At 48.0% G+C, this 26976-nt stretch overlaps 1 protein-coding gene across 2 annotated transcripts in view; it reads right to left on the bottom strand.

The window, feature by feature from the left end:
• SNX29 (sorting nexin 29) overlaps window positions 1-26976 on the bottom strand; it is a 571459-nt gene that overhangs the window by 82113 nt on the left and 462370 nt on the right. For both annotated transcript variants that reach the window (XR_014291539.1, XM_082600682.1), the window contains exon 19: window positions 16924-17064. Coding sequence is in view for 1 of the 2 variants with exons in the window: in XM_082600682.1 (XP_082456808.1) it covers window positions 16924-17064 (141 nt within the window). In the remaining variant the exon portion in view is untranslated. The remainder of the gene's footprint in view (window positions 1-16923; window positions 17065-26976) is intronic.

Raw genomic sequence — 26976 nt, forward strand, 5'->3', positions numbered from 1 at the left:
GACTTAAACACAATTACTTAATGAATACGAATGAATATCACATAAGAAGAAGGAAAAGCAGCAAGGGACTGAGCCAGCCTGCTTCTAGGGAGCTTCCTGTTTCAACCTGGGAGGTTGGGGCTGGACACAGGTACAACCTGATGCACCAGCTTAACACACGGTGACTCTGCCCACTGATAGGTGTGGCTCAGAGCCTGCCCACCTGACAGCTTGAGCAGAGATCTTCCCCCTGGAGGGGAAAAGGAAGGAGTGGTGAAGAACCCTGCTGGAAGCATCCAGGTCAGACAGTGAACAGCAAAAACCCTGGAACATTGCTTCTCGAACTTTGGTGTGTATCAGCTCACCTGGCAAGCCTGTTAAACATGCAGATTCTGAGTCAACTGGGCCTGGGAGGGGGGGCTGGGTTTCCACATTTTTAACAGGCTCCTAGGTGAGGTGATGTCGATGGTGCAAAAAACACACTTTAAGTGGCAAGATCTTTAGAAAAAATAGATATGAGACAGAATTTGAAACCATCCTTTGAGGTCCTATTTGATACCGTTAATCTCAAGCCAGATATTGGCTGGAAACCCTGGCACAGAAACACAAGGTTGAGAATAAGTGAGCCTGCTGCAGCCACAGAGGGGAAATGGACTCATCAGAAGTTCCAGTCCTGGCTCTCTCATCATGTTACCTCGAGCAACTTATTTCCTCTTCCTGGCCCTCTGGCCAGTGGCACCCCCATCACTGATCTGCAGACCAGCTGTGTCAGCACTTTCCAAGGATGTTTCAAAAATACAGATTCTAGGGCTTCACCCTTAGAGATTCTAATTCAGTAGGTCTGAAGTGTGGTCTGAGCACCTGAATCTGTTTAAACCCAATGATTCACACATACACATCCAGAGTGGGAAACCATCAGACAAATGACAACCACGGTGGAACTCTCCATGGTGCTGACCAGTGCCAGGCAAAGTGGACTAAACACAGACTTAGGGGATGGCTGGGAAGCAATCATTTCCCACTCTGTTTGAGAATCTGAAAAGCTGCAGGCATCTTTTGCCCTGCTTGGTTACCGGCTTTATTGGCACACCATCGGTCATCTGGTGCATAGCAGTGATGCCTAATCTAAGGGAAAAGGGAAAACAGTTATGCCCAATTACTTCCAAAATCAATGCACTTGAGGCATCAGCAACAGTCCCCGAAGCAATGGTGAAAGACATGATGTACAGCTCTCCAGACCTGCCTGAACACTAATGGTATTACTGAGGGAAAGGCCCCAGACAGCAAAACCATTCCTTATTTGATGCTCTAGTTTGAAGAATGCCTGTGTGAAACTCCAGTCTGCACTTTCCGTGGGGATTCCCCACTGTAAGAGGGCGGAATGAACAGAGGACGAGGGGAGAGGATAAAAGGCGGAAATGAGGGTTAAGGAGAACGCCAGGGCTGCCTGGCTGTGGCTCATTTTTCTAGCTTCCCCCAAAGATTTATGCACCTGTCTAAAACGAACTATGGATCCATTACCCAGTGCACTGAGCTGCTTTGAACATCAAGCAGCAGAAGGTCAAGCCCAAATGATAGTCCATTGCTAGCTGAAAACCTACTACCTCTCTATTTTTTTTTTTTTTTTTTTGCAGTACGCAGGCCTCTCACTGTTGTGGCCTCTCCCGTTGCAGAGCACAGGCTCCGGACGCGCAGGCTCAGCGGCCACGGCTCACGGGCCCAGCCACTCCGCGGCATGTGGGATCTTCCCGGACCTGGGCACGAACCCGTGTCCCCTGCATCAGCAGGCGGACTCTCAACCACTGCGCCACCAGGGAAGCCCCTACCTCTCTATTTTTACCCTTGTCTTTTAAAGGGAGCTGAGTAATTTTACTATGGTTGGCAACAGTGGGCAAAAAATTTTATTTATTTCTTCTTTGTTTTTTTAGTTGCAGGCCAAAGAAATTCCATACTGTTCAGTTCAAAACTTAATATCTCCTATGACCTGGGTAACCTTTCCAGGACAGTTCTAGTGTTACATCTCTTCTACTGAGTATGTTATTCAGAGATCATCAGAATTTATCTGTATGTTTGTTTAAGTGTACGCCATCTGTCTTCCCCCTTCATCCCCTTCTCCCCACCCCCCGAATTGTTAAGCCCTATGCAAGCAGGGCTCTTAACTGTTTAGCCTCAGTGGCTGGCACATAGTAGGTGCTCAAGAAAGAGCTGTTGAATGAATGAGTGAATCCATGATGCTCCTCTCAATAACTCTGTAGACCTCTGTGCAGTTCTCTGGGCCAGTGTCTCCTGCTATTCATCCTCCACACTGCTTCCCAAGAAGCCTGAGAAGTCCAGCTGCTCCACGAACTCTGCCTTCCAAAGTGCTGTTTCCTTTGCCTGGAATTCCCCATCTCACTCAACAGCTGGATCCTGCTCATCCTTCAAGGCTCATCCTTCAAGGCTCTGTTCTGAAACTTCTCTGACCTCCCTCTTTCCCTTCTCCCCCAGGCTGGTCCCCCCTTGCTGTTTTGCCTACACACACTACCCATGCCCTTTTCTCCTGGTGACAGTGCTATAATCTTCCCCTGGGAAATCAACCTTTTCCCACTCTCAGATCATGGGGTTGGGATGGGATTGATTCCACCCCTTGACTCAAGGCTGAGCACATGACCTGGCCAATCACAGTCGTTATTATTGACCCTGGAATAGGCACAGGACTCAGTGAGTCCCCAGTGGCACTCACTGGGCCAATGAGCGTCAGTGCTGAGACCAGAACACTGAAAAGAGATTTACTCTGTCTGAGCTGTTAAGGTGATACAGAGGAAGCCTAGAGGTGTGTGACTATCTTTGCCATGAGAGGGGAACCTGCCTGAAAATGCAGCCAACTCAGAAAAAAAGCAGATGGAGAGAGAAACAGATAGGCAGACAGATAAGAAGCAAGACAGCAAAAGAGAAAATGACTGGCCAAAATACTGACCTCTGATGATGTCACTGAGCTCCCGAATCCAGCCATTCCTGAAGTCAGACCTCAACTTCTCAGTTACAGAAGCCAATGAGACCTCTTTTTAAAGTAAAAATAGTTTGATTTTGGTTTTTATCACTTGCAGGGAAAAGCATCCTAGATGATATACTCTCCCCTTTGCACCCACAAAACCCTGGATTTAACCTTCCCCATAGCACTTACTGGGGACGGGGTGTTCTACCAATTGCCCTACGAAACTGTGAGCTCCCTGAGGGCAAGAAACACATCTCATTCACCTCAGTAGCCATAAGACTTGGTGTACCATAGCTACGCAATAAAGGTCTGTGAAATGAAAGAGTGAAAGAATGTTCATCTGGAAATTAGCGAAGCTTTCCATTTATTTGTTTTACTTTAAGGGCCTTTCCGACAAGAACCCTTAGACTCCTCAGGGTCTTGGCTACTTCCAGTCTGCTTTACTCCCCTGAGTGGCTGTTTTTCAGTTCTCCGAAGTCAGAGGTTCCAGAGATGACAGGACGGGGCAGACCCAAGGTGCTGAGAAAGCACACGGCCCAGGGCCCTAATATTCCTGTGCTTCTTGCTCCCCTGGACTTCATCCAAGGCTGAAGCCATCACTGGGTCCTACACTGTCCAGGTGCGGGGCTGGGGCACCAGGACATGGAGGATCCAACACATGCTTGAACCCGTTAATTTTTCATGCCTCTGTACCGTCGCTGATGCTTTCCCCTGACTGAGTGCCCTTCCCTTTCCTCTCTACTTAATTCTTCAGAGCTTACATGATAAACTGTCTGCTTCAAGGAGTCTGCCCTGAACTTCCAGGGATGACAAGTTCAAAAGCCTTCAGAGACCAGAAGCAAGAGAAGAGAGTCAGGCTGGTGACCCAGGGAGCACACGCCCCATCTTAGGACCAGCCTCCATTCAGCTCCTGCCAACCGCTGCCACAAGAAAATCCAAGATAACAACCAGTCTCCCCTTGCTGGGCAGCCCGTGTGCTCTGAACTGAAGACATAGGTTTATTATTACCGTTGTCACTGTGACCCTCATCACCATCATCATCATTAAATACAAACTATGTCTCAGGCAGAATGTACCCTGTGTGCCACCAGCTGACAACTTCTGGGCTGGGACTCTGTCCAGGGCACGAAATAGGACTACAACACCACAGAGTACAGTCACCTAAGTGTGTCTGTCTTTCCTCCAAGGTCCCGTCTCTGCAGGTCGGACGCCACATCTCCAGGTCTGCTGATGACTCCCTCAGTCCTCAGTGGCTCTGTACTAACCCAAACCTCACTGGCACCAGGAGCAGACGTTGTGTCCACGCTCCAGCATGTGTCTCCCTGCTCACCCCGTCGAGCCATCCTCCACGTGGCAGCAATGTCTCCACAATAAAAATGAGATCGTGTAATTCCTCTGCTTAAAATTCCTAAATGGCTTTCTCCCCAACACACACACACACACACACATACACACACACACACACACCTCTCCACACATACACCATGTTTAAACAAATCACTATAGTTATAAAATGTACAGATGCTACAAAGGGAAAAAAAAACCCCAAAACATTGGGCTGAAAAAGCCCCTCCCTCATGGAGGGAGAGCATTTATTCTGGGTAGCTGGGAAAGGGTTCCCTGAGAAGGTAGAATTTAAGCTGAGGGCTGACAGATGCAAAAGACCAGTCATAGGAAGGGTGGGGGATGGAGTATTCTAGAGGAACTGTATGTGCAAAGGCCCTGAGGCATGGAAGAGCTTGAGGGTTCAGGATCTAAGAGGGAGACATGCACAGTGGCATGAGGTGGGGCAGGGATAACAGTTCCTCGGCCACCAGGACACTGAGAGGATTAGATGAAAGCGTGCAGGCCAAGTCCTCGGCACCAGGCCTGGATGGAGTTAGTGCTCAGTGAATAGCTGGTATGCTTAGTAAGATGGGTGCTGATGTGAAGGAGGCCTTGTTTATCTCCTGCTGCTAGGAATAAGGCTGCCCAGGTCACAAGGGAGAGCTAAAAGTCAGCATCAAAGCCTGTATGATACAAAACGGTTCCCTTTTCATGGGCTTATGAAAGCTTCTAAGCTCAATACAAAAAGAATTTTGCTTTCCCACGGAAGGCAGAAGAGCTGAGAAAGTAATGACGAGAAAGTTCCAAGGAGGTGGTTAACCTTAGCGTAGAGGTAGAGAAGACCAGCTCCCCAGAGACACAAAGGAAGTTGTGTCCAACACTTCTCAGACACGCAAGGCTTTCTGGACCCCATCTCAGGGAGAGGAGCTGTGGAGGGGTTGACTCTGGGTGCATATTAAAGAACATAACCTGGGGCCTCATGTTCCTTCGTGCAAATAACCACACACAGACACACACAAGACACACCCCTCCACACATACACATACACCTGATCCAGCCCCTACTGATAGCGGACTTCATGCTAGTGTCTTGGTGTGCTGTGTAGAGTCTGATGAGAAGTCGCTGCTCCTCTGGGAAATTGGACCAGTGAGGAAGCACACGTGTAAACATATGTACGCACTAAAGCATTATGGGGGCTGTGAAGGCAACGGGTGCCAAGCACGCGGGAAGCACAGGGAGGAAGAACAGGTGGTGGGCTCTACTGTGAGGGGAGCAAGAGTGGCTTCTTGGAGATGAAGACAAGAGTTATATCTTTTTAAAATAATGCACAAAGGGACTTCCCTGGTGGTCCAGTTGTTAAGAATACACCTGCCAGGGCTTCCCTGGTGGCGCAGTGGTTGAGAGTCCGCCTGCTGATGCAGGGGACGCAGGTTCGTGCCCCGGTCTGGGAAGATCCCACATGCCGCGGAGCGGCTGGGCCCGTGCGCCATGACCGCTGAGCCTGCGCGTCCGGAGCCTGTGCTCCGCAACGGGAGAGGCCACAACAGTGAGAGGCCCACATACCACAAGGAAAAAAAAAAAAAGAATACACCTGCCAATGCAGGGGACATGGGTTCGATCCCTGGTCTGGGAAGATCCCACATGCTGCAGGGCAACTAAACCCATGCGCCACAACTACTGAGCCGGCGCTCTAGAGCCAGCGAGCCGCAGCTATTGAGCCCACGCACCACAACTACTGAGCCTGCGCTCTAGAGCCTGTGTGCCATAACGACTGAAGCCCGCATGCTCTGGGGCCCATGTGTCGCAACTACTGAAGCCCGTGTGCCTACAGCCCATGCTCCGCAACAAGAGAAACGACCACAATGAGAAGCCCATGTACCACAACGAAGAGTAGCCCCCACTCGCCGCAACTAGAGAAAGCCCACATGCAGCAACAAAGACCCAGCACAGTCAAAAGAAAAAAAAATAAAAGAATGCACAAAGGGTGGCATCCAGAAAACATAAAAAGATCATAGAAACCAATAAAGAAGATACAAGAATTCCAGTGGAAAAATGACCAAAGGATATAAACAGGCAAGAAAGGGAAGAGGAGATATGAAGGGCCAAAAATCATGAACAGATCATCAACCTTATCAGTAATCAGGCAAATATGTGAAAACCATGACGAGGTACCATCTTGTTCCCATTGTGTTGACAAAACATAAATTACAAGTGTACCGATGCCAAGTGTTGAAAACAATGGGAATTCTCATCCACCCGGTTGGGAGGGCACACTTGGTACCACCACCTGGGAGTGCAATTTGGCAACAGCTAGGGAGGTTGAAGACAAGCATGCCCTATGAGCTGGCAACCTCACTCACAGGTACATCACCTATCAGTCTAAAACATGTGTGCCAGGAGATATGGAAGGATGCTCACTGCAACACTGTTTGAATAAGGAAAATCATAAACAAACTAAATATCACCACTCTGGGAAACTCTCTGGCAGTCTCTACTAAAGTGGAACATATGCCCATCCTCTGACCCAGCAATTCCATTCCTAAGTATAGACCCACAGAAATCAGGGCTGATCTCCACCAGAAGACATCTACATATAAGAATGTTAATTACCGCACTATGTGTAACTGAGCCAGACTGGAAGCCACACAAACATCTACCAACAGTCAAAGATTAAAAAACGTTGTGATATATTCATACAATGGAATATTCTCAATGGAATTTATACAATGTGACTTATTCGTACAATGGAATACTACACAGCAATCAAAAAACAATGACTGCTCCTTGCAAGAGCACAGATGAGCCTTATAGATGTGATGCTGACAGAAAGAAGCCAGACACAAAGGAGGACAAAGTCTATGATCCCACTGATGTCAAGTCCTAAACCAGGCAGGATGAATCTATGGTACTAGGAATCGGGAGAGTGGCCACCCCTGTGGGGAGAGTGACGAGGAGGCTTGGAGTTGAGCTAACAGTCTATTTCTTGGTCTCCGTGTTGTTAGCATAGGTGTGTTCATTTTGTGAAAATCCATCAAGCTATACACTTAAGACTGGAGGTATGTTGTACCTCAATTTAAAACATAACAACAACAACAAACCCCCCCCCACCACAACAATAAGAGAAATGAAGAGGGAGAGGAAGGAGAGAGAAGGGAAGAAAGAAGAACCCAGCATGCATATGTCTGAGTCATCACAGGTTACAAAAGAATGGCAACCAAATTAGAGAGGCTTCCCTGTAGACCTATTATTTCAAGCTAGCATTTGAGGTGCTGTGCTAACAGCTAACTGGCAGCTTCTCATTGGATCATCACGGGAGCCTGTGCTGTAAGAGCCCTCGCCCCATGTGGCAGCTGAGACAACTGAGTCACAGGCTTGCCCGAGGTCACGCAGCCAGTGTGTGCCAGAGACGGGGTCTGAAGTGCGGCCAGTGAGACGTCACAGACCACACGCTTAACCCCTTAGCCTCTGGCAATTTAGAAGCTAAATTGCATGGGTTCTAAAAATGCCCAAGGCCCGTGGAGCTGCAGAGAAAGTCAAGAGGAAATGGATGGCTTCCTCCGTACCTGAAGGATTCTGACCCCAGAGACCTGGTAATGGGGACAAAACTAAAATGGCAACAACTTGAGAAATTAAAGCTGTTTTTTCCCCAGCTTGCTAAAGATGAACCAAGATCACAAGACACAGTTCTCAGATGTTAATGGGAGTACTGAAGGGGAAGGTAGCGATTATTCTCACTTATTGGAGACGTGAGTAAAAGCTGAGAAGTACTCTTTCGGGTTGTAATTTTTAAGCAGTTGTCCAAAAATGTGAGGGGAGAAAAAGCAGATATAACATGGGTTAAGTATATTCAGAAGGCCTTCAGAGCTAGAAGGAGGTTAAATGAGGTACAAGTTGTTTAACAGCCCCAGAAATATTTGAGGCAACACTTAATGCCCGGGAGTGAGTCAAGTGTGTTATAATTCATGTCAATTTCCAAACCAATGGGTCCCACACTGCTGCATCAGAGGCCTCACCAGAGATGAGTAAATGAGTAATGGGGAGCTGACCCATTCTGGCTGGTGAACTGGGGGCAGGGGGAGGCCAGAGCCCAGGTGTGTCATGCGGCACAGCTAATGCAACGTCACTGTAGACCCTCCTGCAAATATTCTGTGTTGGGTCTACATCCAGCTGGCAGGCAGGGCCTGAGAATATTTCTAGGAGCAATTATCGAAGAGCTGTAAGTGTTAAGTGATGAAGGGAACTGAAGAGAAAGGGAATTGGAAGTCGTACAATGCTGACGTCACACACCGATTTCTATGTAGCTTGAGTTCATTTGTTCATCAAACGTGTTTAACTCAGCAGCTACTATGTGCCAGGCACTGGGTGAGATGTTGAGAAGACAAAGACTCATCAGGCCTGGTTCTGCCCTCTAATTCCATGGCTAATGGGGGTGGGGGTGGGGGAGAGGGCTGTGCATCAGGCAGCCCAGAGGCAGCATGGGAAAGGAATCCAGAGGAAGGACGGCTAACACTCTTGAGTTCAGGTAAGGCTTCCTGGAGGAGGTGGGACCGGCAAGGTCTGTGACCTGAGACCACCAAGATGATTCTCTTGGAATCAAACTCTCCATATGCTACATGCAGAAAACACGGGGGATGGGACCAGAGCAGCAAATACCCCACCTCTAGCTTCTGGCTCGGGATTATCCGTTTATAAAATGACCTTGATTTTGTTTAAAATAAATTTATTTATTTTATTTATTTTTGGCTGCATTGGATCTTTGTTGCTGCGTGCGGGCTTTCTCTAGTTGTGGCGAGCTGGGGCTACTCTTTGTTGCAGTTGTGCGGGCGTCTCATTGAGGTGTCTTTTCTTTGTTGCAGAGCACGGGGCTCTAGGCGCGTGGGCTTCAGTAGTTGTGTCATGCGGGCTCAGTAGTTGTGGCTCGCGGGCTCTAGAGCGTAGGCTCAGTAGTTGTGGCACATGGGCTCAGTTGCTCCGCGGCATGTGGGATCTTCCCGGACCAGGGCTCGAACCCGTGTCCCCTGCATTGGGAAGCGGATTCTTAACCACTGCGCCGCTAGCGAAGCCCTGACCTTGATTTTTAAAATTGGATTTTAATTTGATGTTATAGGAAAGTCCTCCCAAGAACTCCCCACTCATTAAATATATATCCATATCTGCATATGTACACTTATACATAGTCCAGGTCTAGGGCTCAGCCCTGTCTCTCTCCTGAGACAATGTTTCTGGCAAGATGACTTCGGCAACTGCTCTCCTGGAAAATATCTTAAGAGGCCTTTACTGTATTAAAGAAAAACACAAATGTGTGATGTGTAATGAGCCCAATTTCTTTTTTCTTCTTGTTTAATACATTAAGTACTGGGACTATGTACACAGTGGTTGGCAGAGCGTCAAGTAAGAAACAACCTTGCGTTTATGGCTTCCTTCGGCTGCAGCTTCTTTTCTCTCCTAAATTTCTCTCGGAAAAACTTCAGCTTCAGGGGATGGTGTCTGAGCTCCTTGTGTCTCCGTTCCAGTTGGGTGCCGGTATCTGCACTGCCTTCTGGATCTTCTTCCACATGAGGGTGTTTCTGGCAGAATCCCGTGAGATGTTGTTATCTCCACAGAGAAACCTCTGGTAACAGTGACTTCCTGCAGTACCAGCTCCTGGATCTGGGGGTGGGTTTAGAGGCTTCTGGACCAGGAGGCACAGTGCCATTAGAATGAATCTGACTCAATCCCTAATAGGAGCCACAGGACCTTGGGCGGTGTGTTTACAGCATCCGAGCTTGGTTTCCTCACCTAGAAGACATTTTTCTACAGGCCTTGGCAACAACTGCATGATGAGAAAATGAATACAGAGCCTCCGGTATATATGACAAGCCAGGCACAGGATGGCTGGCATTACTGTACACAGAAACACAGGGTGTGGAGGTTCTGGACGGACCACCTATGTCAGGCTCGTCCACTGCTCAGGCTCAGAGGCCCAGCATCCTCTACAGTACAGATGCGCTTATGTGTCTGCTTGCTCCAACTCACAACCAGACCATATGCCCCTTTAACAAACCCATACGTAGTACTTATCACACGCAAGCACAGTTGTGAGCACTTTAGAAACGTTACCACCTTAAATCCTCATAACATCACTAGGAGGGAAGTGCTACGACCATCCCTGCTACACAGAAGGGAAAGTGTGGCACAGAGAGGTCAGATAACTTGCCCAAGGCCACACAGCTAGTGAACCAGCAAGAACTTTTTTTTTTTTTTTTTAAACTCTCAGGGTTGGCAAAGTCCTGCAGAATGAATACATACACAAACGAATGAATGACTGACTCTCCATACACTTAGGTTTATCAGGAAAGTTTATAAGCCTTCGGGTCAACTACGAAGGCAGCAGCTCCTGGCTCTAAAAATGGTCCCTAAGTGAGGGTAGGCGGTATGAAGGGAGAGGCAACCGGGGGCCCTGGTGTCACCTGCTCCCTGATTTCTACACCAACGAGGTGAAGAAACTGAATTATGGAATCAATGTAAACATCTACCAACTGGGCAATGGCTAAATAATCTACTCACCCACCCTCCAGGGTCCTCTGCAGCAGATCTGTGGTGAGAGGGTGAAGGCTTAGGGCTCTGCAGACTGTCTGCCTGGGCACACACATCAGCCTTGACACTGCTGAGCGAGATGACCTTGGACAAGTCACTTTACCGCTCTGTGTCTCCATTTCCCCAGTTGTAAAGTGAGGTACGAGTAATGTTCTTTTACTCCAGGCAAGGAAAGAGGCACGAGGTGGGCAAAATAATGCCTCCCCCAGAGGTGTTCTCACCCTCATCTCCAGGACCTGTGACTACATTATCTTACATGGCAAAAGGGGCTTTGCAAGGTGTGATTAGGGATCTTGAGATGGGGAGATGACCCTGGGTTCTCTGGCTGGACTACATCTAATCTCAAAAGTGGAGAACCTTTCCCTGCTGTGGTCAGTGGAAGATGTGACGACGGAAGAATGGTCAGAGAGATGCAGCGTAGAAGACGGCAGAAGGGGCCACAAGCCGAGGCATGCAGGAAGCCTCTAGAAGCTGCAAAAAGGCCAGGAAACAGATTCTTCCTTGGAGCCCCCAGAAGGAACCGACCTGGCCAACACCTTGACTTTAGCCCAGTGAGACCTGTGTCAGACTTCTGACCTCCTGAACTACAAGACAATACATGTGTGTTGCTCTAAGCCACCAGGTCTGTGGTATTTGTTAAGGCAGCTGTAGGAGCCTAATGCAGATGCACTGAGGAGATGGGCACAAGGACGGCAAGGATGTCCCCTGAACTGCCTGCGACCCCACCTGCTCCCTCATGTGAGATTCAGCCCCGGGACTCCTGCCGGCCCTTCGAGCACTTTCCCTCCTGCAGCAAGCAGCTCTGCTTCCCCCTCCTTGCTCTTCTCCAAGGGCACTGGAACCCTCCGCCAGCCCACAGGATTCACTAGTTTTTCTCCCTACAAGAACCTGAAGTTTGAGAAGGCAGAGACCATACTTTAAATCATCTTCAACTCCCCACACCTAGCAGAACACCCCTGCACTTGTAACATGTTTGCCAAGTGGAAGAATTCATCAGCCTCCGCGTTCCTCCAGATGCCTGCTCATTCCCACTGCTGGCTGGGGTCCTGCCATCACCCCTGGGGCTGTGTTGCAATCTATGCCTCTCAGGAGCTGCAAAGGCACATTCCACGGCTCAGCGAGTGCCCCTCGGTCCCTTCACCGCACATTGGTGTATGTGTTTTTAATGAGAATTTTAATGCATAATTTCTCCAACAAGTTGAATTATCTGCAGCCCGGGGGAAAGCGATTTGCCTTGCCTTAGTGCAAAATGAACTTTCAGAGACCGACTCCATTATCCTAAGAAGGAACCATAGTCCCTCAATTCTCATTTGCTCACTGAGCAATAATGTAGACTTTTAGTAGCAACATCAAAAACACATCCTCCACCTAAGCCCTCATGCCAGCGAAATCCTTTTGGACAGCGAGCTCCAGTCCACACCCTCAGGTTGCTAGGCAGCCCGCTTTCCTGTCTGCAAAGGCTTACCAGGCTCTTGCCCATTCTGCAAGAAATATTCAGCCAAAAGTGGAGTGGGAACAACCTCCAAAGATACCCTGAGAGTTATTCTACTCACTTTTGGAATTCAGAGTTTTTTGAATTTGTGCCAAGACCCAGTGAAGTAAAGAAGAAAATAAAAGGGAAACTTCCATTTAATTTCTGTTCATTTATTCATTCATTCAGGCCATGGTGTCTCTGGTGTGTCCATTCTATACTAGGAGCTGGAGACAGCAGTGAACAGAAACAGACCCAGGTCCTGTTTCCTGAGCTTCCATTCCAGGGCAGAGAGATGGATGCTACTCAAGTACACAAAGAAATCATTTCCAACCATGGTATGTGCCAGGAGAGGCTGGGAGAAAATGGAAACAGAGTAACGGGCTAGAGAGTGGCATTGACAAAGGTGCTGGGAAAGGCTTCTCTCCGAGGAGTGGAATTGAGCTGAGACCTCACGAGTTGGAGGAGCTGTCCATGCAGAGATGGGGAAAAGCTGTTCCAGGCAGAGGGAACAGCAGGTGCAAAGGCCAGAGAATACCATGGAAGTCTTTGGAGGTCAGAGTGGCTGGGTCTGTAGAGGGAGAGGAGGGGGGCCCGAGATAAGGTAGGGGAGGAAGTGGGGGACCTATCGGGGGACACCTCACAGGCCACAGCAAAGAGTCCTGAATTTAACTGGTGCCGCTGGTGGGTTTTAATCAACAGTGATACAATCTGACTGATGTTATACAAACCTCACTCTGGCTACAGTGAGGGAAAGGGACTGTAGGCAGGGCAAGAATGGAAATATCTTTAGCAAGTGCTCTGGGCACCCTGCCCATTTATAACTAAACACATACGTGGCATATGGAGGTAAAAGAAATGATTTGGCGAAGACAAATTTTGCATCCAGAAACTATAAAATGTGTAAATTTAATCAATTTTTTAAAAGTTCAAACTGGGGTTAAGATCACATTTTACTTCTAAAGCTGGGGAAATATCTAGAAATTCAGGCTAGAAGGATACTCATCTGATGAATTTTAAAAGGCTACACTATGTTTAATATGTCCTTGAATACTGTCCAGGACTGTGGATTCTGGAGTCAATCATTTAACGGGTCCAAGGCTTAGAGCAACAAGGTGCATGTAACTCAGTCCACCCAAGGATGTTGTGTCAACGTGCCTTAATGGTCCAAGTGGGCAAGCGTTTCACTGGTGAAGTGATCCAATCAAAGAAAAGATTTTGATGTAGTACATTTTTCTGGGTCAATTTAGAATCAAAGCTCTCTAGAAAATTTGCCCTCAGGGTATCAAAGCAGGTACCCTGAGCAATCAGACCAGTTGTGGCCAGCGCAAGCTTGGTCTCTAAAGAAGAGCTCATCGTTGGCCTCTGTCGGGCACTGAAGTCCTGAATCCTGACTCATTCTGCCCTTGAAAATCAGACGGATCCTGAGATCTGTCCTGGGCATCAGCCAACGTGTACTCTGGTGGGGGACGGGGTGTAGGGGGGTTGAGGGAATCAAACTACAGTCGGACCCTGACCATCCAATTAAAAGCTAAAGGGCTGCACAGACGAGAAAAGAGGCTGAGACCCCAGGACAGCTCTGAGCTGTCAGATTCCTGAGTAAGAGAGGAAATGGTCAGATCCACCCTTGACCATGCGGGGCAGGACCAAAGATCTAGTTAAGAACCAGCCAGTGCATGTGTACGAGCCGGTCATCACTGGGCCAGACCCCACCAAGATGGTACCTTAATGCCAAGCTCATTTATTTGCAAATAGGGTTGTCCTGGGTGCCCTATTGGTACAGATTTCACAGGCGAAAAGGCCACTGCTGCTGTAGGTCAGTCCTGGATTGACAGGGATGGGAGGACGGGGGGCAGGGCTGCAGGTGACCCACCTCAGAGGGGAAACTCCCTCGCGGTCCCTGCTCCTGGCACAGCAGAGACAGGACTGCTTCACAGTCTTTCTAAGTCACGGAACTCCAGAAAGCTCTTCCTACCCCTCAGGCCTACGATTCATCTCACTAAACCTGAGCCTCGAACACCAACATACTTAGGACTGGTGCTGTTCTTGGCAACTTTGTCTTGTCTTAGTAAGTGTTGCCTAACTATAAGGCTTGAGGAGAGATGGAGTGGGGAGGGCGTCCCTTTGGGCTGCAGAGAAATCATTCAGCAAGTGTGGGTCCCAAAGGTGTCCACATCCTAATCCCAGAGCCTGAGAGCATCTTACCTTACATGGCAAAAGGGACTTTGCAGAACTTGAGGGAGGAGATGATCATAGATTATTGGGAGCGGGGGGGGGGGGCCTGGGAGGGCGCTGTGGTCACAAAGGTCCTTGTTAGAGGAAGAGGAGTCAGAGAAGGAGATGTGACTACTATCTAGACAGAGGCAGAGACCAGAGTGATGTGATTGCGGCTTTGAAGACAAAGGGGGCCACAAGCCAAGGGCCTCTAGAAGCTGCAAAAGGCAAGGCTCCTCAGGAGTCTCCAGAAGGAGCACAGCCCTGCCCACGCCTTAATCGGATCCCAGAGAGACTAGTTTTAGATAATAAACCTGAACTGTTTTAGACCACTAAATGTGTGGGAATTTGTTACAGCAGTCATAGGAAGTGAAAACACAGTGAAAGACAGACATGTCCCCAGTTCAGCCTTGTATAATTCCCTCAGTGAGACGCAGACGGGCCGCATTCCCTGCAGGTATCATGGAAGGGCTGCTTCCGTGTAATGCTCTGCAAATGAGACCATCTTACAGGGATAATATGCTGGTTATGTAGAATTTTGTTCTGTGACATTTTAGGACATTCTGGATGGGTCCCAAGATTTGTATGAGCCTGCAAGTCATTAGATTAAATCAGTATATAGTCCCCCCCACCTCTTTTCATTAAGAATTATTGTACTCCTTGCTATGAACAAGTATAGAATTTCTAAGTCTTCTGTTTTTATGGACTCAACTCCACTTTTTTTCAACAGATAAAAAAAAGAACAACAGGTTTATTCTGGGCCTGAGATAAACCTGCTTTATAACTGTTTAAATTATGCTCCAGCACACCCTGATGTGATCAGGTTTCTAATCTGGTTTAAACACAGAAATCTCTGAAGATGTAAACGTTAACGGTCAATAACAGTTTTCTCTCTGGAATTCCCAAGTGTGGGGAGTGGGTTATGGAAACTCTTGCTCTGGGTTTTCTATGATAAAGACTGTAGGAAATCCTAGGCAAGGCGCCTCCTCCAGAGACAAACTAGGAAATTCATGGCTAATGGAATCTGCACAAGCTTTGTCTATGTGATGGCGCTTGGTCCCCACACTTCCTGTGCTTCAGCACCACCCAGAGAGCTTGTTAACCCACCTGCTGGGCCCCAGCCCCAGAGCCTGTATTCCAGCAGGTGCAGGATGGAGCCTGAGAATCTGTATTGCTAACAAGCTCCAGGTGAGGCCCACGCTGCTGACCAGGAGCCACACTCTGAGAACCACAGGAGGAGAGGAATGCCTCCTATCCAAGGCCCGTTTCCTCCCAGGCCCCGAGAAGGGTCCACGCTACCTCATCTGATTTGACTGCCCCTGCCAAGCTAGCCAATACGCTGCAATTGATGAAATGTCTCTGTCTCCTACTTGACAGGAAGCCAGGGGGTCTCGGGCTTGGCTGTAGCCAGGAGCCACCTGGAGAGCTTTTAAATCCCTCAGTGCCCAGGCCTCACTCCAGACCAAGGAACTCAGGATGGCGCTGGGGGGTGGGCAGGTCTCAGAGTTTTTAAAGCTTCCCAAGTGATCCAAAGCACAGCCATGATGGAGAACGGCTGCAAACGTGATGGAGGACAGAACGATGCTGACCGGCTGAGGCAGAGAACACAGTGGGGCCCGACGCCTGGCTCGCTGTCATCTTCGGTGCCCCTTGCACTGAGACACTTAACTGGTGCTCAATAAATGCCGGCTGGATGAATGAATGAACGCTAATCGACCAGCAAGCATGCGCGGGCCAAGCGCCTCCTTTCTCCAGGGTACTTGGAGAATACACAGAAACAAATTAGGTCATTATCAATGACTAAACTTCATGAGGCAGTAATAATATAAGGAGCTCCTCTGAGAAAGCCCTGCCTGGGAAATAACTCCATATTCTTAAGTCCAAATAAATATCATGACAACCATGGATAAAAACTAGAAAACATTTTTTTTTTTTGGGTCCAGAATAGGAGCTGGCAAACTATGCCCCACAGGCCAGATCCAGCTGCCACCTCTTCTTAAAAGTAAAGTTTTATTGGCACACAGACGTACCCACGTGCATCCATACTGTCTGAAGCTGCTGCCATGATGGCAGAGCTGGGTATTTTTGGCTGAAATGGTACGGTGCGCAAAGCCAAAATATTTACTCTCTGGCCTTTGAACAGAACAGGTCTGTCAGCCCCTGCCTTAGAGAGATGAGAGGACGGACACAGACGAAACATAATGCGATTTGTCTTTAGGCGGGTGGAATGATGGGTGACTGCTTTCTTCATTCCTATTTTTTCTCATATTAGCCAACGTTTTGAGTTAAATAAAGGAGCACATATGTTTAAATCACCAACGGAAGGAGAAGACAGAGGCACCAGCTGGAGAGTTGCCTGGCCCCGGGCAGTGACGGTACCTACCTTGTTTCCAATGGCCTTTTTGGGTGGGAAGTTGTAGGCCCTCACTTGGGGGTATTTGTTCTGTAACTTGTGGTGCAAACTCCTGAACTCCGTGTACCGCCGATAGACGTTCCACTCATTGTCTTTTATCCGGATGTAGACCTTTCGAGAAAAGGAAAGAGCAAGAAAATGTAAATGTCTCTTAAAGCTCTCATTACAAAGGGGCGGGATCCTGGCAACACTCCCCCCAGGAAAACCAGCTCTGCAAGAGCAGGGCCACATCCCACCTCCCGTGTCACTGGAGGCCCAGCGCCGGCACGGAGGAGGGACTCAGTGTACTGAGTGTACCAATGGGTACACGAGAGAATGACTCCATCAGGCAGGCCGCATATTCATGAACATCAGTTTCCCAGTATCAGCAGAAGTCCGCAGCCCAATGAATCTCAGAGACACATTTTGCATACTTTTGTCACATGCATATTGTAATGGCGACAGATTGTGGGGGAGAGGCCATTCATCCTCACTGGCCATGTGTTTCCTCTTCTGTAAAACGGAGCTAACAGCACCTCCTCCCAAGATGGTGCAGAGAACAGCCAGACAGAGAAGCCACGCAGCTGTGCCTGGGACCACACAGACCAGCACGTGGAGGGGGTGGGATCAATCTCGAGAGGGAAGGAAGGAGGGAGGGAGGGAGGAAGGGATGGAGGGAGGAGGGAGGGAGGGAGGGAGGGAGGGAGGGAGGAAGGGATGGAGGGAGGAGGGAGGGAGGAAGGGATGGAGGGAGGAGGGAGGGAGGAAGGGATGGAGGGAGGAGGGAGGGAAGGAGGGAGGGAGGGAGGGAGGAAGGGATGGAGGGAGGGAGGAGGGAAGGAGGGAGGGAGGGAGGAGGGAAGGAGGGAGGGAGGGAGGGAGGGAGGAGGGAAGGAGGGAGGAGGGAAGGAGGGAGGGAGGGAGGGAGGGAAGGAGGGAGGGAAGGAGGAGGGAGGAAGGGAGGGAGGAGGGAAGGAGGGAGGGAGGGAAGGAAGGAGGGAAGGAGGAAGGGAGGGAGGGAGGGAGGAGGGAAGGAGGGAGGGAGGGAGGAGGGAGGAGGGAAGGAGGGAGGGAGGGAGGGAGGAGGGAGGAGGGAAGGAGGGAGGGAGGGAGGAGGGAAGGAGGGAGGGAGGGAGGAGGGAGGGAGGGAAGGAGGGAGGGAGGAGGGAGGGAGGGAGGGAGGGAGGAGGGAAGGAGGAAGGGAGGGGGAGGGCGAAGAGGGGGAGGGAGGGAGGGGGCCAGAATTGAGATCAGCCCAACTGGATGGAAGGTCACATCAAGATGGATGAACACACTTGGGGCGTGAAACTTCTTTATTATAATCAAGATGTGACTCTCAAGAGAACATTCTAGGGGTATAAAATGCAAGGGCTATTTCACCTGCTTTTTTTTTTTACAGGCCCTCACACCTTCCAGGGACACACAGCAGCTATGTCTCAAGGCAAAACAGAGAACTGAGAGAGAGATCAATGCATTTAAAAAAAATTTATGTGAGTTAAGAATAACCCAGAGAGTGAAGTCTCTGATGATAAATAGCTACTGTAGTCTGCAATCAGCGAATGTCAATATACATCTTAAAATCTCTTATCCATAAAAGTAGGCATCTCTAATATGAATGATAAATTCTGCCTCTACATAAAAAACACCCTGTATCCCCAAATGCAGACATCATGTATTTGAGCTTTGGTAAGGCAACCATCAACGTCTCTCACAATATTATTGTGAACACGATGAAGGAAGGATAATTTAAACCAAAGAATTCCAATCAATGGATGGAAGTTTCCAGTGGAATTAGATGGAGAAACAGAGGCCTATCAAGCTTGTTAGAAGCCCCCAAGCTTCTAACAAAGAGACAGTAAATACACTGAATGACAGACATCAAGTGATCTCAACTGGCCTAAGGAAGGAGTTTAATGCAACATGATGAAATTTTAAAAGGTCAGTGTCAGATTTTACAATATAATCCAAAAAGCCAACACTGTAAATATAAGGTGGGGGAGATACGGCACAGCGATGGCCTGTGGGACAAAGACTTATGGATTTTAGTAAATTCAAGCTAAGTGAATAATGTGAAAGGGCCACCAAAAAAGCCTATGTACTATTTAGACCTCATTAAAAGGTACAGTTTAACTTCTAGAATAAAGAGGTTGACAAGTCTTGCTCTATTCTAAATCAACCACACCAACTTAGTTAGGTTTTGGTTGCCACCTGTTAAAAGATGAACTGAAATAGGTTCAGAAAGGCCCAGATCACTTGCTACTCAAAGTGTGGTCCATGGACCAGAAGCATCAGCATCACGTGGTAAGATGGTAGAAATGCAACATCTCATGCTCCACCCCAGGTTCACTGATTCAGAATCTGCATTTTAAGCAGAACCCCCAGTGGTTCATGCACACTTTAAAGTTTAGAAGCACAGGTCCTAGGAGCTGATTTGCAAACAAATTATCAGAAGGAAGATGGAAGACATTGGAGAATGATACCCTGAGTGTCAAGATGGAGAAAGTAGAGATCTCTGAATTCCTGGGAAGGCTATAATGAGGAAGAGGAAAGACCAAGATGATGTGTCCTGGATGATTCCAGGAGACAAACCTCCAGCAGATAGAAACTAGAGAAAGGCAGATTTCACTAGGAAAGAACTTTATAGCAGCCAAAGCTGCCCAGAGAGGAAAAGGTATGTCTCAAAAGGTTTCTTGGCACTAGGTGTTCAAGCAGTAGTATGATGACGAATAGGACTGCTAACACAATTATGCAAGGATTTGCTTTATAACAGTGAAGGATACATTAGACCCCAGAAGCATCTGGAAAGGCCTGGCTAGTTGTGGAAGTTCAGGCATTCAATCTCCAGAGGCTGAGACATGATGGATCAGTTAGCAAATAAACACAGCAGAACTCACAGGACTTTAATGCAGCTCATTTGGGGCATTCTTTGGGTCCTCCAACGTCACAGCAAGTGCTAGTTGCCCACTCAGTATCCATTTCCCCCCAATATTTCTGGGGGTAGCAATGTGTTCAGAAAGCAAAAAAATTTTTAACTGCATTTTCCTGTGTCCCTTGCAGATACGAGTGGCTAATGAGGGCTTCCCTGGTGGCACAGTGGTTGAGAGTCCGCCTGCTGATACAGGGGATACGGGTTCATGCCCCGGTCCGGGAAGATCCCACATGCCGCGGAGCGGCTGGGCCCGTGAGCCATGGCTGCTGAGCCTGCGCGTCCGGAGCCTGTGCCCCGCAACGGGAGAGGCCACCATAGTGAGAGGCCCACATACCGCAATAAATAAATAAATAAATAAATAAATAAAAATAAAATAAAAAGAGTGGCTAATGAGATGTAAGAAAGCTCTTAGGAGACAGCTGACTCAGCTGACAAGGGTCTTTTTACTCTTCTCTCTGTCTTTTTCTTTCTTTCTCAAACACAGATGTGAAGACAGGAGCTCCAGCAGTCATTTTTTGATCATGAGGTGATCCTGAGAATGGAAGTAGAACACTAGAAGGACCATGGGTCTCTGATGACATTATGGAGTCACCACACCAAATACTAGACTATTGATTCAAAACTTTTTTTTTTTAAACAAAAGAGAAATATTCACCTCTGATTTGTTCAAGCTAATGTCTTAGAGGTCTTTGTACGAGTGGCTGGATACAATTCTGCTCTGATACATCTTGAATGGACTGTATCTGACTGTAGTATATTCTTACACAAGTTCAAATATGCCCTGGAGAGTGGCAAATTCAATTGCTTATCTGATCATCATGCACAAAACTAATTATCTAGATCAGAGGAGGTAAACTATGGCCCGTGGTTCAAATCCAGCCTTAGCTATTGTTTACAGCTGCTTTTGCAATACAATGGCAGAGTTGAGCAGCTGCAACAAGACCATATGGCCTGCAAAGCTGAAAATATTTACTTTCTGGCCCTTTACAGAGTAACTTTTCTGATCCTTGATTTAGATACTCAGAAAGTCCTCATTATTGTTATTTTTCTACCAACATATCCAAATCTAGCATGGAGAGGGACAGTGCTTTCCAAATAGTACCAGCCCTTGGGTAGGCCCCATTAACCATCTGGGAACCAAGAATAGTGTTCCAAAGCTTTCCCAGTGATTCTGATGTGTGGGTGTTACAGTCTGAATGTTCGTGCCCCACCTGTACATGTTGAAATCCTAACCCCCAGTGTGGTGGGGCATCGGGAGGTGATTAGGTCATGAGCATGGGGTCCTCATGAACAGGATTAGTGCCCTTAAAAAATAGGCCCCAGAGCGATCCCTTGCCTCTTCTGCCATGTGAGGACAGTGAGAAGACAGCTGTCTATGAACTAGGAAGCAGGTTTTCACCAGACACTACATCTGCTGGTGCCTTGATCTTGGACTTCCCAGCCTCCAGAACTGTGGTCTATAGTTGTTACAGCAGCCCAAGTGGACTAGACAATGGGCAATTTGGGGAACCCCTGAGGTAAAGCACAGATGACTCCTCCTCTCTATGTGTTTCCCTGTCTATAAAATGGAGCTGATTAACAGTGCCTGCTTGCAAGGCAGTATGGAGAATCTTCAGGTGTATAGGACATACAGCTATGCAAGGCATCACAAAGACCAGCAAATTGATTTGGGGAAAGAGAGAGAGGCCAGAGTTGAGATCAGCCCAACTGGATGGAAAGTCACATCCAGATGGGATAAGCATAACTGGGCCATAAAATGTCTTTACTTTAATCAAGAGAACACTCTGGGGGTACAACATATGAGGGCTGTTTCATCAGCTTTTTCCAGGCCCTCGCACCTTCTAGGGACACCCAGCAACTACATCGCAAGGGAAGACAGTGGGAGAGAGATCAATGCATTTAAAAAATTACATGAGTTAAGAACAGCCCAGAGAGTAAAACAGTGATACACAGCTCTTATAATCTGCCATCAGTGAATGTCGATACACATCTTCAAAACCTCTCACATAACGATAAAAATTGGCAACTCTAACGTGGGTTATAAATTATGATTCTACATTTTTTAGAACACATTCAAGAGCCAAATGCTTCACTCTGTGAAAACGTCGAGTCCTTCCTGCCTCTCTGACGGCCCGTTCCTGGCTTTCCATGTGGGCACCTCTTCTGCCCATGTCTTAAAGGTGGAGATTTTCCCAAGGCCCTCCTCTCCCCTACACAAGTAGTCCACTTCCACGTCTGTACATTTCACTCTTAGGTCAATGACTCTCACATTTTTATCTCTAGTCTGGACCTCTGATGTAAACTCCAGACTCAGACTTGATAAAGCTCTTCGTGTCTACATCTGCACTCAGGACCTGCACCTTGCTCTCCCAGCGAATGGACCACCGAGTTGCCTGACTCAGAAATCTGGGCATCAGCATTGACCAGCGCTGCTCTTCACCTCCACGGCCAAGTACTGAACAGCAGGGCCTGCCAGAGTTAGCCCCGCCCCTGCCTGGACCACTACAGCAGGCTTCCAGTTGCTCTTCTGGCCTCCCTTGTTTTCCCATTCAATTAATTTTCACCTCCCTGTTCAAACTCCTTCAATGACTGTCCGTGAAGAACGCTCGTGCCAGAGACTGGGTTCGGGGGTAGGTACAGTGGGCTTGGAAGGCTCTTGCGTCACTACGATCATCTTACTTCAGGCCCCACCCTTCGCTCTGGCAAACCAGGATCATGCCAACTTGCCTGCATTTTCTTAAAATTCTTTAATTCTTAAAATTAAAAAAAATCCTTTAATTTCTTAAATCCTTAAAAATTTCTTTACAACCAGGATGGTGCCAATTTGCTTGCATTCTTTAAAACATGCTTTAAAATGTTCAGATCAGAGCAAATATCCTGTCCTAGAAATAGCATCATCCCTTGCCTTCCAACTCTCTCCGAATTGTACCCCCTGCTCTGGGGGACAGCAGGCATTCAAGAACTCAGAATTTCGGAATGCCAGGATTAGAAAGGACCTCAGAAACCATCAGTTCAACCCTTCCCTTCACAAGTCATAGGACTGCTGTGACAAATACTCTCTCCTCATCCCATATCCTCCTTGATGTCTGGCTCCAGAGGGCCAATGGCTTGGGGAAAGCCACCTGGACTGAGGATTTGAATAAACACTACGGAGAGAGGGAAGGTCACAGGCATGATGACCAGGGCAGGGAGGGGAGCAAGATCCTGGGGGTGGACAGGAGGGGATCTGACGTCATGAGAGTGTGATCAGCAAGGAGACACGATGCATGGAGGTGGCTAAGAGCGCAGACGCTGCAGCCAGACTCCCGAATTCACACCCTGGCTCTGCTGGTGCACTGACTGTGTGCCCTGAGGGAGGCACTTCCCTTCTCTGTGCCTCCACTTCCTCCTCTGAGAAATGAGGATATTACCTCCCTCGCTGGGCCTTGGGAGGATTAAATGAATTCACACACATAATGGGCTTAGAACAGGGCCTGGTCCATAGAAGATGCCATGTAAGTGTTTGATAAATAACTTAAAATGTAACCTATTGGTTAGGTTGACACTGGGAATTGGTAAAGATTTGGATTTTGTAAGTCTCTGATCTTGGTGATCAGCTCTAACATTCATCCCCTCCAGTGGTTTGACTGATGGGAACTGGGCTCTACTGGGATATCGAGATGGTCTTGGCTGGCTCACGAACTGTAGGGGGATCCCAGAAACTCACCATCTCCACCACCTACCAGTTATGTGATGTTAGGCAAACTGCTTCTTTCTGAGTCTCAGTTTACTCATCTGAGAAATGGATATAATCCAAAAAAAAACCATGCCTGAAAGCATTCATAAAAATGCCATAAGGGTTAACTGCTGTTGCTACTATTATTATTACTGTTATTGTTGCCACCACCATCATCAAAAGCATGAAATTCTGCAAAGTGGAGGAAGCACTGCCACTGAAGTCACACCTGTCTAAGCTTTATGATCTCCACCATAGGAGCTCTGCTTAATAAAGGACAAGTATGCAGATTACTGCTGAGTCTTAGACCAAGAGCTTAGAACAAATTATGCTGTGGGTCATTAAAAACTTTAAATAAAAATACAAATTATCATGCCCCGTCCCTAAAAAGCTCCACAAACATAAATCCCCAAACACATTTCTCAGGAGTACATGAAAGCAGCTCTGGCCCTGAGACTGGATGGCATGGCCCCTCTAGCCACCGTGTGTGCTCCTAGGAGGACACCTGCTTCTCCCGGGCCTCGCTTTCTCCTGCATAAAATGCAGGGGTTGAACTAGATGGCTTTAGGTCCCTTCACATGCCCCCAGTTCTGGTCCTCTGAGTCCTCAGGTGATTCATAAACCCCACGGACTTCACTGGGCCTCTTCCACCCACATTCCACTCCCATTTCATTGCGGAGACCAAGGTGTCCATGGTATCAGGCAGGAGGTCTGACCTCAGGCTTGATTTAGGAGAATTCATACTCAACGGGAAAGGCAACAGCAGTACCATCCCCGGAGCCTCTTTCTTGAAAGCTCAGCTGTCTGGGTCTCCCTGCCAAGCAGAAGAGCAGCCTTCTGGGAACACTGGGTGGGGAGAACTGATGCCCAAGGGGGAACCAGGGGCAGAGAGGGTTCCAGGTGCTTCCATCAAGTTTAGACTGTCCTGCCTCTGCTAGCATCATTAGACTGAGTCCCTCTCAGAGGTGAAAAGTGGCCAGTGGGCATTTCTGGCACCTGCTTCTGTTCCAGCTGGAGGCCATTTGATAGCGAGGGGAGGGGAGCTAGTCAGGGAGCCCGTGGAGATCAGCAACACACTTCCAGTCAAGCACCCACTGTTCTCAGTTTCTGCTGTTGTCTGGATGTCAATCAAATCCTGATCTCTCCGGTTAGCAAAGTTATGAAGCTCAATAAGAAACCCAGCAAGAGTCAAGTACACTGACAGACCCAAGAGAATAAAACAGTGTTTTTCAGAATTCCAATAAGATAAATACCTTCAACGCTAACACTTGCCATTTATGAAGCACCTACTGTGTGCTGGGCACTCCGCATGCCTCACCTCTTATCCTCATATGAGTCTGCAAGGTATGGTGTGAATTTGCCCCTTCTCCAGATGAAGATGTGGGCTCAGAGGGGGTGTATCACTTGTGCAGGGGAAGTGGGGAAATGGAGGACTGAACCCAGGTCTGCCCGATGTCTAAGGCCTGGCCCTTTCTATTACAGCACATTGCTGCAGAACCCAGGCTCCTAAGGACCCCAGGGACCCCAAGCCATCAACGCTGGCAACTGGCAAGGAAGGTCCCTGCTCAACAGGTCTGAGGCCCAAATGCCCCTCGCCTGGGCAGATCGTGCGTCCTCACAAGAGTCTCCTCGGTACCAGATGCTTCAATTGTGCTTTCTCATTCATACCTCTCCCTCCAGGAATCTAATGCCATTAAAATCGCCCAGAATTACCTGAATGATCCACCCTCAACAGCCGTGCTTTTAAGCATCTGAAATCGGGAAACTTTCTCTGAAAGTTAAGTTGTCCTTGAATTATACTTAACCAAACTGTGCACTTATTTCACTGAAGAATTCACAGGGCTTATGTCCAAAATTATCAGGTTTTTGTTCTTGCTTTGTTTTGTTTTTTTAAAGTGCTCACCCCCTCTAAATTAAGTTTGATAAGCCCCAATTCCTGCTGCTTGAGCCGTCAGGACACTAAATCCTTGGAGGAATAAAAAGAGTTGACCTCTTCTAGCAAACCCAAGTTCCCTTTTAAAATAAGCAATAAAAAGACACTTCAAGTCCAATCTCCCCGACTCAGCAAAAGAAAAATAAAATAGGAGGGTAATATCCGTAATCAGGAATCGGGGCAAATTCTCTTTTCTCTATTTAAAGAGGAACTTCGAATCTTGAGGTTTCTTTTCCATTGGGAAGAATGACCCCAAGGACGCCTGTAATAATCCTGGGGGGAAGGAGAGGTTAAGTGGGGGAGGAGGCAAAAATCTCAGCCTGGATGAGCTGAATCCAGAACAAACTCTTGTGTACAGTCCCTTAGGGAAACACTCTCACTGACAAGATGAAGACCGTCTGCCAGGGTGGGGCATTCCCATCAGCCCCCTGTGCCCCTCACCCGTCAGCACCACCCACCCGCTCTGCGGCACGCTCTCCCCAGCTTCTTTCACCTGCTTTTGAACTTCGTCTAAATGGACTCCCACAGGGTGTGCTCCTTGGTGGCTGGCTCCTTTCACTCCATACTGTGTTTATGGGATGTTTTTATGTGGTGTGGACAGCACTCACGTGTTCTTGCTCACCGCCTGTCTACGGTATGGATACCCCACAGCTTATACACCCGCTGTGCTGGGATGGGCATTTGGGGTGTTTCCATTTGGGGCTGTTATGGGTAAGGCAGCTCTGGGCATTGATGCACTTGGCTTTTGCACTCATTTCTTTTGGGATCATAGATCGAAATGTGAAAGGTAAAATCAGAAAGCTACCAGGATAACAACCTGGAAGGATATCTTCATGACCTTGGGGACGGGTAAGGATTCCTGCTCACAGCTCAGAAGGGCACAACTCTGGGTGCTGGAAATGTCCTATATCTCTGGGCAGTGGTTACATGGATATACACAGAAGTAAAAGTTAATTGAACTATAAATTTAAGCTTTATGCATCTATGGATAAACAACAAGGTCCTAATGTACAGCACAGGGAACTATATTCAATACCCTGTGATAAACCACAATGGAAAAGAATATAAAAAAAGAATGTCTCTATGTGTATAACTGGGTCACTTTGCTGTACAGCAGAGATGGATGGGCACAACATTGTAAATCAACTAGACTTCGATAAAAAAAATTTATGCATCTGAAGATATTTATATTAAACCTGGATGTAAAAGCGAAAGTCAAAAAAAGCCATGCCTACACTATCCTCAGGAGAGTGAGCTTTGCCCTAATTTATGATGGTAGGACGTCTAAGCTAGACTGTGAGCATCCATGTAGACCTGACATACAGTCAGATGTCAGTGCTGAGGGGGGTCCAGGGATGGGACTCTGGCCTCAGGGAGACCTGAGTCCGAATCCCAGCTCCACCTCTTGTTGGCCAAGCCATCCCGGGTAAGTTAATTCACCTCTTCAAGCCTCGATTCTCTCTCTCT

This window comes from Mesoplodon mirus (assembly GCF_964341445.2).
Source record: "Mesoplodon mirus genome assembly, chromosome: 15".
NCBI lineage: Eukaryota > Metazoa > Chordata > Mammalia > Artiodactyla > Ziphiidae > Mesoplodon > Mesoplodon mirus.